Source organism: Amborella trichopoda, chromosome 11 (genome assembly GCF_054954075.1).
Source record: "Amborella trichopoda isolate Santa Cruz 75 chromosome 11, AtrichopodaSantaCruz75HAP2 v2.0, whole genome shotgun sequence".
In the NCBI taxonomy this organism is placed as follows: domain Eukaryota; kingdom Viridiplantae; phylum Streptophyta; class Magnoliopsida; order Amborellales; family Amborellaceae; genus Amborella; species Amborella trichopoda.
This window is the reverse complement of record NC_142346.1, coordinates 11,550,034-11,566,173: the sequence shown is the minus strand read 5'-3', so window position 1 is coordinate 11,566,173 and position 16,140 is coordinate 11,550,034. Positions and strand designations below refer to the sequence as shown.

The 16,140-nt window shown below is 38.8% G+C and overlaps 1 protein-coding gene across 1 annotated transcript; it reads right to left on the bottom strand.

Moving 5' to 3' along the window:
* Positions 1-11,541: 11,541 nt before the first annotated feature.
* On the bottom strand, positions 11,542-15,500 carry LOC18426974 (uncharacterized). Its single transcript, XM_088850585.1, is given in 8 exon segments — positions 11,542-11,767; positions 13,280-13,429; positions 14,100-14,223; positions 14,320-14,432; positions 14,546-14,679; positions 14,776-14,962; positions 15,073-15,405; positions 15,480-15,500. Coding segments are annotated over 8 exon segments (1,110 nt in total). The 3' UTR covers positions 11,542-11,719.
* Positions 15,501-16,140: the final 640 nt, after the last annotated feature.

Genomic DNA, 16,140 nt, shown 5'->3' with positions numbered 1-16,140 from the left:
TTTTTACTAATCAGTATCGTTTTTCTTTCAAGGAAAAGTAATGCTGCATATAGGGAAGCAACAACAATCACAAACATGAAAGCGATCTAGGGAATATCGTTATGCAGCATGAATGCGTGCCATAACTAGAACACAAAACAAACAAAAGATCAAACATGCCACAAAAGATGATACATTAGTTTTCGAAACTATGGAAAACTACATAGAGATACTTTCAAATAGCTCACACTATCACGCGATGAGACTACAATATAAGCCACCCGGCTTTTGTTGTTGCAAGGGACATATTCTACTATCATACATAGAGCCTCCATTAGAAATATGAGAATTATTTATAGGAAAGGCTGACATTGCAAAATATTCCAAGGACATACCCGAGGATATAATTCAACATTTCAGTTCACTATATTCTTAGTGCCTGAAACAATGGAAAATCATTATCACAAAAAAGGAGTTTACATATTTAAAATAAGAGGTCAGTTATACAACTATGCTCCACAATTGATTCCAGAAACTGATAAACTGAGATTTCTACAATTATATTATTATGATACAAAAAATGAGACAAGCAACAGACAACACCAAATAACCAATTTAGATCCAATAGTAGTTGAACACATTCAAACCACATTAAGAATATACAATCTTTTAGTGAAAGTGTTCCGAAGTCTTATTGAAATCGAGAACTTAGAAAAATACAAGATATTGTTGGAACAAAATAGCATTCGATATTGACAAGGCCCGACTCACCCTTGCCTAGTCAAACCCAGTAGGAAAGCACTAAAGATGCAAGCACCTAACGCTAACCCACAAGGGAAGCAAGCGAGGACTTTACTAAGCACTTAACTAAAAGCAATAGAAGTCGAGTTCTTCTTCTTATCCAGTACCAACGCAAAGCAAGTTAAGCCAGGGAGTTATTCTCTTGTATTCCTAACATAGATCAATGAGTTGTAAGGACCCGTCGTGCGTGACGAAAGAAGTCGTTGTGCATGGCAAAGGAAGCCACTGCTCATGACGAAGGAAGCCACTACGCATGACGAAGGAGCTGTTGTGCATGACGAGGATGCTGACGTGCACGTCACCACCGTGCGCGACACTGCTGTGTGCAACATTGCTGTGTGCGTCACCGTTGTGCACGACACCTCGGTGCGCTATGCCACCGTACGTGATGTCGCTGTACGCTATGCCCCCGTGCGTGTTATTGCCATGAGCATTGCTGCCAAGGAGGAAGCCTCCATGCATGTTACTGTCATGAGCGTTGCTGCCAAGGAGGAAGCGGCCGTGCGCGTTGCCGCCGGGAGTGAATATATAAGGCCGTCCAGGGAACTTCTATGAGTGCCATGTTACACATGTATGCCACACTGAATGCCATTGTATGACACTTGTGTGCCCCTTGCATGCCACCTGTCTGCTGCCTCCCCCTCTTTGTTTATAAGTACCTCCTTTCACACCCCTCTCAAGAGTTTTTCTCTCTCCCTCTCTCTCCCACGACCTCTATTTCAAAACACTTAGAACCTCAAGCTTGAAATAATTTTGGAAGCCTGGCTTGTGTGGGGGAAAACTTAGAGTCTTTGGTGCATGTAAGTGGATTTAAGATCCCATGCTTCATGCCTTGTTTGATGCATGTTCAACTTAATTGTTAAAGAATGAAAATTGAGTATGGATATGGATGTGATTGTGAAAATAGGCTCCTGAAATTTTGTTTAGTATGCACTTTGATTTTCCAGGATTGTGACTCTCCTTTGAGTAATTATTTAAGTACTGAAATTACCTCTATTGATTATGAAATTTTATGGGGAAGTACCTCTTTGAGTCTATTTTAAGGGAGAAAATACCCCATATAAATATATTTTTTATTAGAAAGTTATGAGTCATTTGCTAGAAAATGCTAGAATTGTCGAAAGAAATTTCATAAACTCTACATGTTTTTGTATTGAACAATTTAGAATCAAATCATGTCAAAATGAGCTCAAACTACATTTGAAAGAAAGATGAGTGAGTCTATTTTAAATATTTTAAGGGAATCAAAACTTAATTCCCTATGGTTTGGAAGTTATGCCCCTTTTTCTATGTAGATATTACTGTAGTGATAACAGGAAAACTTTAAGAGACTTTGCATGTTTTTGTATTGAATGGCATACTGACCAAATTATGTCAGAATAAGTTCAAACCAATTCTAAAAGAAATATGTACGAATCTATTTTGAAAATAGTCTGGGAAGCATGATCAAATTCTCCATGATTTAAAAATTATGTTGGTTTTTCTACTAAGATACTATAATTGAATTTCTACAGAATTTTCTAGAACTATCACATGTTTTGTATAACATTGTTTATTGACCAAAATGTCTTAGAATGTGACCAGACCACTTCTAAAAGAAAGATGAATGAGTCTATTTTAAAAATGATTTTGGAACCATGACCAAATTTCCTATGGAATGTAAGTCATGCCCATTTTTCGATAAGACTGTCACACTAGAATTTTTGCTCTGCTATGAAATAGTGAATGCCTATGAATTATTGAATGTGTATGGTTGAAATAAGACATGCCTATGAATTATTGAATGTGTGTGGTTGTAATAAGACATGCTTTAAACTATTGAATGTGCATAAAGACATGCCTATGAATTATTGAATGAGCATGATAAGACATGCTTTGAAATATTGAATGTGCATGGTTGTAATAAGACATGCTTATGTGATATGATATAATACAAAAGTTATGCCGGCAGTTGAGATATTTCCCTGACTCCCGATGATAGGAAGGGAGTTAGGATGTGAGTCATATGGGTAGGTCGTGGCCCCCAATATATGTATAAGTGGTACTACGGAATGGGTCATCCATTGGTGGTGTAACACCCTCCAGTTAGTGAGTAAATGCGGGTCGTGTCATGCAAAGCCATTGCCTATCAAAAGCCCCAAAGCGCGTCGGGGATTGTATGTGTGAGTGAAGACATTACGAAATGGGTCATCTATTAGTCATTATATTCCCTCCTGAGTAATTGTAGAAGTCTTAAGCAATGGGATTGGCTTGGTCAGATTGATAAAGCTTCTACTTCAGGAATATATGATATTAGGATTGTGTGCGATTATTATATGTTTCCTTGAATTATTCATGTATTATTTCAATAGAAAGGTTTGATAGACTGTTAACTAATATGATATCGGATATCTGATTTGTGCTTGCCCCATCATGAAAAACATTACTCACGACACATTGCTAATAAAAAGAACTATAATGCATGACCCCCATGTTATAAAACCTGCATAAATCTTGGGGACGATTATGAATAACTTTGTATAGGTAGGAATGCACGACGCTTTGATATACTTACTGGGCTTAATAGCTCATTCCTTTGACTCTCTCCATTGTAGACTGATAACTCACGATTTGAGGATGGACAGGTGGGTGATCGCGGTGATGGTTGGAGCCCCAAACTTGATGAGGAAGCTTCTGTTCGATTGTAGGTTTTAGATGGAAGTTTTGCCATATAGTTGTTTTGTTTCAATGTTATGTAATTTTGTTGGGCCTCTAGTGCCATAGACATATTTGTAATAATTTTGGCGCTCTTATATATATTTTGGTTTTAGTTTGCCCAACTTTTGATGGTTGTGCTTGGAGTTTTGTTTTCTTTCGTGGTTTGATTTGATTCCTTCTTTTCAAAAGCGTCGAGTGCACTCCCACCTGAGTGGCATTCGCTACCTTTGGTCACGGTCCCACACCCTGTTGCCCTTTAGTATGTATGACAGGGGGTACGAGGCGGGGCTGTGACAATTTATGGTATCAGAGCAGTCATGATGGGATTCTTGGTCTAGAGAGTCTTAGAAGTGTCCTTAGGGTGGTTTTGGATAGGTTAGTAACTGGATGTTCTTGTTATAGGTTGAGATGACGAGGACTCGTGCTAATAACGCGAGGTCGAGTACTTGGAAAAGAGAGGCCTTGAGGAATTCTTCAAGACGCTCGAGGCCATGACTCAAATGATGAAGGACTATATGCCGGTCCCAGCTGCTTATGCCCTAGATCAGTCGGATAGTGGTTTCATTGAGAGGTTCAAAAGACTTGTACCTCTAGCATTCTTGGGACATGGAGGAGTGGAAAAGGCTAAAAAATGGAGGAGGCAAGTAGAAAATATTTTCGAAGTATTGCACTGTTTTGATGAGCAGAAAGTGAGACTGAGGACCCTTATGATAGAAGGGGATGCCGAGCACTGGTGGGGTTCAGTGAGGCAATCCTAAGAGGAGATACGAACTGCGGCAACCTGAGAAAGTTTTCTAGTGGCATTTAATGAGAAGTACTTCCCTTATTTAGTCCGAGAAAGAAATGAAGTGGAATTTATTGAGTTGTAGCAGGGGGATTGTCAGTGGAGCAGTATGCTGCTAAATTTGCAGAGCTCTCCCGCTACGCGCCACATATCATCAATACAGAGTCGCGTAAGGCGAACATGTTTGAGAGGGGCCTCAGGCAAGATATCCGAAAGAGAATAATGTCAATCAATCTTAAGACATTCTCCCCATTAGTAGACTTAGCCATGAAGATTGAGAGAGATTGTGAAGAGTTCCGATTGAAGAAGGAAGGGAGAGTAAGGTCTGCTCTATTCAGGGGTTTTGGGAGGAAGACTCGGTCGCCTCCTAGAAGAGACTATAAGGGAAGTCCTACTCAGGGCAATGTGAAAATCCAAAAGACCTTTCCGGGTGATGTGAGGATTGAATAACCACTCCTTGACTGAGTTCTACAAGAAGTCGAGAACATATTATCGATGTGGCAAGCTTGGGCACCTGATCAAGAACTGCCTTATGATGAAGCCTGAAGATAGACTGAAAACTCAGGGTTGGGTGTTTGTGCTGACAGAACAGGAGGCAAAGGCTTACCTCAGTGATCTGAGGTAAGCTCTCTATTTATGGTAAAGAGGCTAGAATTTTAATTGACCCTGGATTCTCTCATTCTTTCGTTGCACCTCATTTTGCATGCCATCTAAATGTTGAACCTTCACTTCTTGACTGGACTTTAGTAGTGTGCACGCATATGGGGGATTCTATGGAAACTAACATGATATACAAACAATGTGGGGTTTTGCTTGAGGGGTGCGTCTTGCCCATAGACTTGATACTTCTAGATTTTCAGGACTTTGATATTATTTTGGGCATGGATTGGTTATCCACACTCCATGCCACTGTTGATGATAAGACTGTTACCCTTAGACACCATATACAACTTGAGTTGCACTTTGTTGGTATCAAGGAGGTTCCCCTTCTACATTTTATTTCGGCCCTTTGGGCTTACCATCTTTTGGTTAAAAGATGTGTTGGATACTTATCTTATGTGATAGAGAATCGGGACGTCTAGTCCAAGTTAGAAGAGATACCAGTGGTAAGAGAATACCCAAAGGTCTTTCCCGAGGAATTATCATCCTTGCCTCCAGTAAGGGAGATAAAGTTTGAGATAGATGTGGTCCCTGATACTTCTCCCATCTCTAAAGCCCCTTATAGGACGACCCCAACAGAATTGAAGGAGCTGAAGGAGCAATTGCAGGAATTGTTGGGAAATGGATTCATCCGACCCAGTGTGTCACCTTGGGGTGCGCCAGTTCTGTATGTAAAGAAGAAGGATGGATCCATGACACTTTGCATAGACTATAGGCAGTTGAATCAAGTAACAGTGAAGAACAAGTACCCCCTGCCTAAGATGATGACCTCTTTGACCTGCTTCAAGGGGCCCAAGGGTTCTCTAAGATTGATCTCCGATTAGGTTATCATCAACTGCAGGTTAAGGAGGGGGATGTTCCCAAGACTGCATTAAGAACCTGATATGGCCACTATGTTTAGTAATGCCGTTTGGAATGACTAATGCCCCAACTGTTTTCATGGATCTGATGAATATAATTTTCAATCCCTTTTTGGATGATTTTGTTGTGGTTTTTATCGATGATATTTTGTTGTCTTCGAAGAGCTTAGAAGAGCATGAGCAGCACTTGAGAGTGGTCCTTCAGGCTTTAAGGTCGAAAAAGTTATATGCCAAATTGACCAAGAGTGAGTTTTGGCTTCCTAGTGTGGCCTTCCAAGGGCACGTTATTTCTAAGGATGGGGTTGCGGTTGACCCTTTTAAGGTTGAAGCCCTGCTCAAGTGGGGAAGACCAACAAATGTGTCAGAGGTCCATAGTTTTCTGAGGTTAGTAGGTTATTATAGATGCTTTGTAGAAGGATTTTAAAAAATAGCGCTCCCTCTGAATGGTCTAATCCAGAAGAATGTATATTTGTATGGTCAGATGACTGTGAGAAAAGTTTTCAAGAGCTAAAGAAGAGACCGACTACGGCTCCGATACTGACCTTACTAGAGGAAATGAGGACTTTGCAGTTTACACCGATGCCTCTCATAAAGGGCTCGAATGTCTGCTTATGAAGCGAGTGAAGGTCATTGCATATGAACAGAATTAACCAACACATGATTTAGAGCTTGTGGCTATAGTATTCGCCTTGAAAATATGGAGACACTACCTCTATAGAGCCTAATTTAAGGTATTTACGGACCATAAGAGCCTCAAGTACTTGTTTTTCGAGAAGGAGTTGAACATGAGGTAAAGGAGATGGATGGACCTATTGAACGATTATGATTGTACCATCCAATATCACCCAGGTAAAACTAATGCAGTAGCAGATGCTTTAGGTAGGAAGCCCGTAATATCGGTAGCTCATCTAATGGTCTGATAGATGAAGTTGTTAGAGGATGTAGTTGGATGGCACCCAGCTCCACCCCTTGGTGGTATGGTAAGTATGACAACTTACATAAGGATAGAGCCACAACTTTTTCAATGGATCTTGTTGGGACAAAAGAAAGATCCCCAGCTCATGAAACTTTTCAAAGAAATGAAGCTGGGAAGAAAAGATAATTTCTCTATGAGCAGTGATGACTTGTTGAGATTCAAAATTCGGGCCTGTATCCCGAATAATAACGATGTGAAGAGAGCTATCTTGGAGGAAGCTCACCGCTCTCGTTATACTATACATCTAGGAGTACTAAAATCTATTAGGACCTGAAGAAAACGTTATAGTGAAACGAAATGAAAAAGGAAGTAGCATTGTTTATCTCTAAGTGCTTGACATGCCAACAAGTGAAAGTTGAGCATCAAAGACCCGCCGGATTGCTGCAGCCCTTACCCATGCTAGAATCGAAATGGGAGCACATTGCTATGGACTTTGTCTCTAGTTTGCCTAGAACGAGTTATGGGCATGATAGTATTTGGGTCGTTGTGGACCAGCTAACCAAAGCTACCCACTTCTTGTTGATCCGCATGACCTACACCTTGAAAAACCTGATCCAGCTATACATCAAGGAGATAGTCAGGTTGCATGGAATATCAGTCAGCATCATGTCCGATAGGGACACTAGATTTACCTCTAGGTTTTGGGCTAGTCTGCAATCAGCCTTGGGGACGAGGCTTACTTTTAGCACTGCCTTCCACCCCCAGACTGATGGACAATCAGAGAGGACCATTCAGACCTTAAAAGATATGTTAAGGGCTTGCGTCTTTGACTTTAAGGGACATTGGAATGATCATTGACCCCTGATTGAATTCGCCTATAAAAACAGCTTCCAAGACAGTATTCAGATTGCGCCTTTTGAGACCCTGTATCAAAGAAAATGCAAGTCACCCATTTGTTGGGATGAGATTGATGAAAGAAGGATTTTAGGACCAGAAATTGTCCAGATGACATCAGAAAAGATTTCTTTGATTCAAGATAGGCTCAGGACAGCTCCGAATCGGCAAAAGAGTTATACCCATAACCGAAGAAGAAACATCGAGTTTGAGGTCGATGATAAGGTTTTCTCGATGGTATTGCCAACTAAAGGCATTATGAGATTTGACAAGAAAGGGAGGTTGAGCCCGCGTTAAATTGGACCTTTTGAAATTGTGGAGAGTGTGAGAGGCGTGGCATAACAACTTGCCCTACCACCCAACTTGGCGAACGTCAAGAGTGTGTTTCATATACCTCTGTTAAGGAAGTACCAATCCAACCCGTCCCATACTCTGAGGTATGAACCAATTCTGATCACAAAAGATCTGACCTTCATCGAGCAGTGTGCAGGTATTGCGTAATAAGGGGATCCCTCTGGTCCATGTTTTATGGCAATACCATTCATGAGAAGAGTCGACCTGGGAGTGGGAAGTTGAGATTCAGGATAAGTACCCCCAATTGTTTGATTAGCAGGAGTATGATTTTGGGGAAAAAATCCTTCTTAAGGGGGGGATGATGTAAGAACCCTCCGTGCATGACGAAGGAACCCAACATGCATGACGAAGGAAGCTGCGGTGTGTGACAAAGGAGGTCACCGTGCGTGACGAGGATGCTATTGTGCGTGTCACCGCGGTGCGCGACACCACAGTGCACGTCACCGTCGTGCGTGATGCCGCCGTGCGCGACACCGCCGTGTATGTTGCCACCGTGCGTGTTACTGCCATGAGCATTGCTGCCAAGGAGTAAGTTGTCGTACGTGTTGCCACCATGCTTGTTACTGCCATGAGCATTGCCGTCAAGGAGGAAGTTTTTGCTCGCATTGCCGCCTAGAACAACACCATCGTGAGCGTTGCTGCCGAGAGTGAATGTATATGGCTGTCCAGGGAACTTCTATGAGTGCCATGTGGCACATGTATGTCACTTGTATGCCACTAAATGTATGCCACTGTATGACACTTGTGTGCCTCATGCATGCCACCTGCCTACTGCCTCCCCCTCTTTGCTTATAAGTACCTCCCTTCACACCCCACTCAAGAGTTTTTCTCTCTCACTCTCTCCCATGACCTCCCTTCAAAACGCTTAGAACCTCAAGCTTGAAACCATTTTGGAAGCTTGGCTTGTGTGGGGGAAACTTGGAGTCTTTGGTGCATGTAAGGCGATTTAAGATCCCATGTCTCATGCCTTGTTCGATGCACATGCAACTTAATTGTTTTAGAATGAAAATTGAGTAAGGATAAGTATATGATTGTGGAAATATGCTTTTGAAATTTAGTTAAGTATGCATTCCGTTTTTCTAGGATTGTGACTTTCCTTTGAGTAATTGTTTGAGTACTGAAATTACCTCCATTGATTATGAAATTTTGTGGGGAAGTACCTCTTTGAGTTTATTTTAAAAGGGAAAAGACCCCATATCAATATCTCTTTTATTGGAAAGTTATGAGTTATTTTCTAGAATATGCTCGAATTGTGAAAAGAAATTCCAGAAACTCCATATGTTTTTATATTGAACGGTTTACTAAACAAATCATGTCAGAATCTGCTCAAACCACTTTTGAATAAAATATGAGTGAGTCTACTTTAAATATAGTTTTGGAATGAAAAGAAATTCCATGTGGTCTAGAAATTATGACCCTTTTTCTATAAAGATGTCACTATAGTGATAACAGGAAATTTTCCAAAAACTTTACATGTTTTTCTATTGAATGGTTTACTAACCAAATTATGTCAAAATGAGTTAAAACCACTTTTGAAAGAATGATGTATGAATCTATTTTGAATATAGTCCAAGAAGCATGATCAAATTCCTCATGATTCGAAAATTATCTTCATTTATCTACAAGGATACCACACTAGAATTTGTGCTGAATTTTTCAGAACTATCACATGTTTTGTGTAGTATTGTTTACTGACCAAAATGTCTTAGAATGAGACCAAACCACTTCTAAAAGAAAGATGTATAAGTATATTTTTAAAATGGTTTTAGAATCATGATGAAATTTCCTATGGATTGAAAGTCATGCCCATTTTTCAGTAAGACTGTCACGTTGGAATTTCTGCTCTGCTATGAAATAGTGAATGCCTATGAATTATTGAATGTCCATGGTTGAAATAAGACTTGCCTATGAATTATTGAATGTGCATGGTTGTAATAAGACATGCTTTGAAATATTGAATGTGCGTGGTTATAATAAAACATGTATATGAATTATTGAATGTGCATGATAAGACATGCTTTGAAATATTGAATGTGCATGGTTGTAATAAGACATGCCTATGAATTATTGAATGTGCATGGGCGTAATAAGACATGCTTTGAAATATTGAATGTGCAGGGTTGAAATGAGACATGCTACAGATGTGATATGGGGCACTACGCAACAGGCCATCTGCTGGTAGTATAATGTGATATGATATGATACAAAAGTTATGCCGGCAATTGAGATCTTCCCTGATTCCCGATGATAGGAAGGGAGTTAGGATGTGAGTCATATGGGTAGGTCGCGCCACGCAATATATACATAAGTAGCACTACGCAATGGGTCATCAATTAGTGGTGTAATGCCCTCCAATTAGATAGTAAATGAGGGTTGCATCTTGCAAAGTCACCGCCTATTAAAAGCCCCGAAGTGCGCTGGGGATTGCGTATGTGTATGTGTGTGTGTGAAGACAATACGAAATGGGTCATCCATTTATCATTGTCTTCCCTCTTGAGTAATGGTCGAAGCATAAGTAATGAGATTAGCATGGCTACATTGATAGAGCTTCTACTTCGATAATATATGATATTAGGATTGCTTGCAGTTATTATCTGTTTGCTTGAATTATTGATCTATTATTTCAATAGAAAGGTTTGATAGAGTGTTAGCTCATGTGATATCTGGTATCGGATTTGTGCTTGCTCCATCATGAAAGAAATTATTCACGACACATTACTGATAAAAAGAACTGTTATGCATGACCCCCATGTTGTAAAACCTGCATAAATCTTGGGGACGATTATGAATAACTATGTATAGGCATGAATGCATGGCGCTTTGATCAACTTATTGGGCTTCATAGCTCATTCTTTTGACTTTCTCCATTGTAGAGTGATAACTCACGATTTGAGGACAGACGGGTGGATGATCCCTGTGACGGTTGGAGCCCCGAACTTGACGAGGAAGCTTTTGTTCGATTGTAGGTTTTAGATGGTAGTTTGGCCATATAGTTTTTTTGATTCAGTGTTATGTAATTTTGTTGGGCCTCTAGTGCCCTAGACATATTTGTAATAATTTTGGAGCTCTTGTAAATATTTTGATTTTAGTTTGCCTAGCTTTTGATGGTTGTGTTTGGAGTTTTGTTTTCCTTCGTGGTTTGCTTTGATTTCTTTTTTTTCAACAGCGTTGAGTGCACTCTCACCTGAGTGGCATTCACTACCTTTGATCGCAGTCCCACACCCTGTTGCCCTCTAGCATGTACAGTAGTAGGGGGCAGGAGGTGGGGCTGTGACACGAGTACACAACAAACGTACTGCATCATAAGTGGCAACAATTTGGATTACTGAAAATGAAGATGAAGAACTTGGAATACGAACTATGTCAGTCCAATCACGATCAAACATCTTAGAAACAATACCTGATTACTACAGATGCTATGATCCACTACAATATCCCTTACTATTCCCTTTTGGAGAATATGGATGGCAAAATAATAATTGAAGATATGAAATGATAAATTTGAGAAAAAACAATATGTTTCATTCAGAGAAAATTACTGTTACAAGTTATAAATTCGACATCAGGAAAGAAATTTGCTAATACATGCAGGAAGGTTGTTCCAATAATATATAATTAATATGTATGTGAAAATTGAAACAAGAAGATTGAGATATGTAGCAAACAATCAAGATAAACTTAGAGTGGAGATGTACAAAGGATTGCATGATGTTGTGCTACATGGTGAATTTCGAGCATGTAATATTGGTCGAAGAATTACTTTACCATCATATTTTATTGGAGGACCGAGAGACATGCAATCAAGATACCAAGATGCCATGGCTGTCATAAAAAATTTTAGAAAACCAAATTTATTTATAACAATGACATGTAACCCTCAATGGTGATAAACAAAACAACTACTGATTAAAATAATCCAACATTTAATCGACTTGACTTAAGCACAATAGTATTTAGAGCAAAATTTTTACTTGGAAGTAAACAAAATTCCTAGGTATACTCAAATCTTTTTAAGGGGTAATTTTTTATAAATATATAAGTAAACAAAATTCAGTGGAAAACTTGGAAGTTTCAAATAGAAAATGAGGCAAAAAAGGAAGGATATGGACCACCTATTTGCATCCATCTTTAAGATGGATGCTTTATGCCTCGGTTACCGTAAATATAGAAATGCAATCCTCATTAAACAATTTTCTAAAAGGAAATACACTGGTTTGGAACTTGAGTTCTTGAGAGGCATTTTGGGAGAAATAAAAAAATAAAAAAAATTTAAAAATACAAAAAAAAATACATGGAAGGAAAATAGGACATAGAGATAATTTTTTTTTAAGGAAAATGTTTCGATAGTGTTGCGGCCATATCAAAATATTTAAATCGATCATTTGAGCCTTGATCATTATGGTTGTGAAAAAATATTAAGATTTCATACCCTAAAAGTAGTACATATTGTAACACATTATCTAGATTGTCCGTTTCGCCTTAAAAATAAGTATTCACAAATGCGCAAGGCCTGTACTACTTTTCCTTATCAAAGGAATATACCTTATTTTCAACTATTTGATTTTTTAACTATGTTTCTACTCTTCCAATTCAAAATTATATATATTTTAATAGAAATTTTCAAATTAAATTTAAAAATATAGATAAAATATTAAATAGTTAAGCCAAAAGATTTCCTACTCCCTCAAGAGTATCTTGTCCATCTACTCCATGGAAAAATTTCATGCTAGGAACATTTTCTAAATCTTAAATTTTGTGGAGGTATACTCTAGAACCTAATGACCACCCTTAAAGAAAAAAAATAGTTATTCTACCCGAGGGAGTTGTTGTATAGTGTGCTGCCACATGAGAATGCCATAATCACTCTATATTTAAAACTAGCATTAATGCACTGTAAATCCTTTCACCGTGGTGGAACAAGAAAATGCCAAAAGATATTCTTCTATAGGATGTCTATTTACTCCCTCGGCTAATACCCCATTTACATTTAATTTTAGGATCTTAAATTTTGGAGATGTAACCTCTTCAGCTCATAGATTAATTTATTAAAAAGAAAAATTCCTAATTGTTCTATGTAAAAAAAAATCCCAAGCATGAATAGAGATCGTATAATTTTGGAGATATAACCTCTTCAGCTCATAGATTAACTTATTAAAAAGAAAAATTCCTAATTGTTCTATGCACTTGAAAAAAAATTATCCAATAAAGATCATATATTTTTAGATTTCAAATTTTTTTTAGAATAATCACCTTCTAATCTTGAGAACTTAAATTTCAAATTTCTTTTAGACTTATCATCTTCTAATCCTAATAAGCGGTTTCAAAGAGAGAGACCTGAAATCCCCATCCATTTAAGCCATGTGGGTCGGAGTTATCAGAGAGATTGAAACACATGGAATCTTCTGTGTAATTGTAGAAAATATTGGCAGCTTCATAAATTCCGATGAACAGTTCATCTCCCGCATCATCCACAGCCTTGCACATCTGTATTTTACACATAATCCTCAGCCTCTGCCCCCCTTTCCACAAAAATATCCCAAATATTCCCCACACTTATCATATCCATCTCATAGAGTAAATAATGTTTTTAAGTTTGGAAGAAGTTTATCTAGAGCCGAGGGTCTAAATAATCAAATTAGAGCCTACCACAAAAATTTCATTTGTGTTAATGTCTAAATATTCTCAAATTTATCATCTCGACGTCAAGATGTATGGGCATCAGGAAAAATGGATTTCGAGATTTAGAAATAGTGCATCTTGTAATGTATTTTTGAACCGTCAATTTTCAAAATTTTCAAGCTTTCATAGATCTGCTCGATCTACATAAACTTAAAATTTTATTATTAAAGATAAGAATATATTTTAAAGCTATCACAAAACTTTCCAGTATTGTAACAACATTTCTCGACACAGGTTGATTATTTAGAACTTCGGCTCCTTACAAACCGCACCCCTTTAAGTTTTTTTTTTTAATGGGCCGGTTTTGACTAACTGTGTTTTTTTCAATGGGCGGGTTTTTGACTAAATTGAACCCCCTAACAATTGGATAGCTGGTTCGATCATGATAACACCTTTTCATTGTTCATTGAACTAGGGTTCGAAAAAGACCTCGAACGAAAAGTCCGGAGAGAAAAAGTTGGGTAAAGTAACATACTTGTTTAATGGGAAAAGCAGGTAGGGGTGCAAGAAAGCTAGAGGGAACAGGATAGTCAGTCATGGCCGTGTATATGAACGCCCTTTCCAACCAATTTGTCAACGAATCTTCGCTAATCTAATTCCTGCAAATTCACAGAGAGAGAGAGAGAGAGAGTTTAGCCCAAAGCAACTAAATTTGGCAAATTTCGCTAAAGGTGTAGAAAAAGTAAAAATATTACGGGCAGATTCTGAAAGACTTTCTAAGCTCTTCAAGTCCCCCTGGCTGCTGTGCGGTTTCTTGAATTTTCTGCCATGAATTCTTTATCACCTTGTAACAGTTCTCGCTCTCGCTCTATTCAACAAACAGAAGAACCATAATTACAAATTAGAGCGACAGATCTAATAAGATTAGTAGAGGGAGGGGAACAAACTAAATGAATCCATATCAAAACAAGAGAGAGAGACCCTGAAATCTTCGGTGACGATGTTATTGAAGGAATAGGGAGAGGTAATGTCTGCGAAGTTTAGAATTGGAGCGGAAGATGCCAAAGCTCCAATGCAGACGTGTGGATATTTTAACCTGAACCATGTAGCCAACACTACAAAGGAAACCATGAAATAAACACATGCTTTTCTCTCTCTACCATAAATCTCTCATGACAACAGAATTCTGCCTCTCGCTCTCTCAAACTTACTTCCACCATAAGAACCACCCATGACCACAACTGGAGAGTCTTTGGCAGACAAATTCTTCTTGAGATCAATGATCAACATCGCGTAATCAGCCGACGCCTGAGCCGAACTCAGATACCCATGGGTGGTAACATTCTTATAAGCAATCTCCTCACTCCCATAAGGTATAGACTCCCCATAATATCTATGCTGAAAAACCCACACCAAAAGAGATGGAACGACACCAATTTCAAAAATCATATAGATAGATAGAGATCGATACGAGAGGGAGATAGAGAGAGAGAGAGGGATTTTGTTACCTCAATGAAAACTAAGAGGGCTTTGAAATAAGGGGCATTCTCAAACATGAAGCCTGTATTCTGTGCAAACCATTCGATGTCCCCTTCATTTCCTGTGTACACAAAGATTGGAGCCTTGTCTATGGGGCCACCCCAGTACTTAGAATTAATGAGATACCTCTGCTGAAAAGTTTCATTGCCCCATGGAACATAGTTGAAATGATCCAATGTCTGTGTAAAATACTTAATCTCATAATATACCTTCTCACTTGAATAGCTAATAGTTGGCCTCAAAAGTTCAGGTTTAATAAGAGAAGAAGGGAATGGAAGGGAGGGGATGGTCTTCCAATTGACCTATAATGGGAGGAGAGAGGGAGAGTGTTGATTGAGTTGGACAAAGAGAAGAGAGAGAAAATTAGTGCAGCTACTGTCATTGCTGAGGAAGCCATTTCAGCCCCCATAATTTGGTTTTTCAGGACTTGAAGAAATAAGTTGCAGAGGAAGCCATTTAGTACCCAGAATTGGATCTTTTCAAGACCTGCAGAAAGAAGCAGAGAGAGAGAGAGAGAAACAGAGGTGGATAACAGGACAAACCCTACTTCGAGAATTTCAATGCGAGTACAGAGACAAGGAAATGGTGGTCGATTGGGACCTTGGAAATTACTATATTGAGTAATCGAAGGGGACCTGTTCATGAGGCTTGACGTATTCAATTGGGTTTTCTGTTTTGTACGGACATTTCATTTTTTTTCTCTTCACCCCTATACTTTTCCTTTTCTATACTTTTGACAGATCCCTTTCTGCTTTCCAATGGGATTGTCCCCCCAATAAACTGTGAGCACATTTGAAGATAAGGACCACGGAATCTAATTACCGACATTCAAATTCTCATGGTACAATGCACTGTATGTTTGAGAGAGAGAGATATTGTGTGAGAGAGGGAGAGAGAGCCACATTCATCTGAACTATACGTTTATATGAACTCAAACAATAATATAAACACATAAAAATGGAGCAGCCAAGACTGCAACTGCAATTGCGCAGTGCCCTAAACAGGCAAATGTTAATAGTAACACAAATTTCAATGAC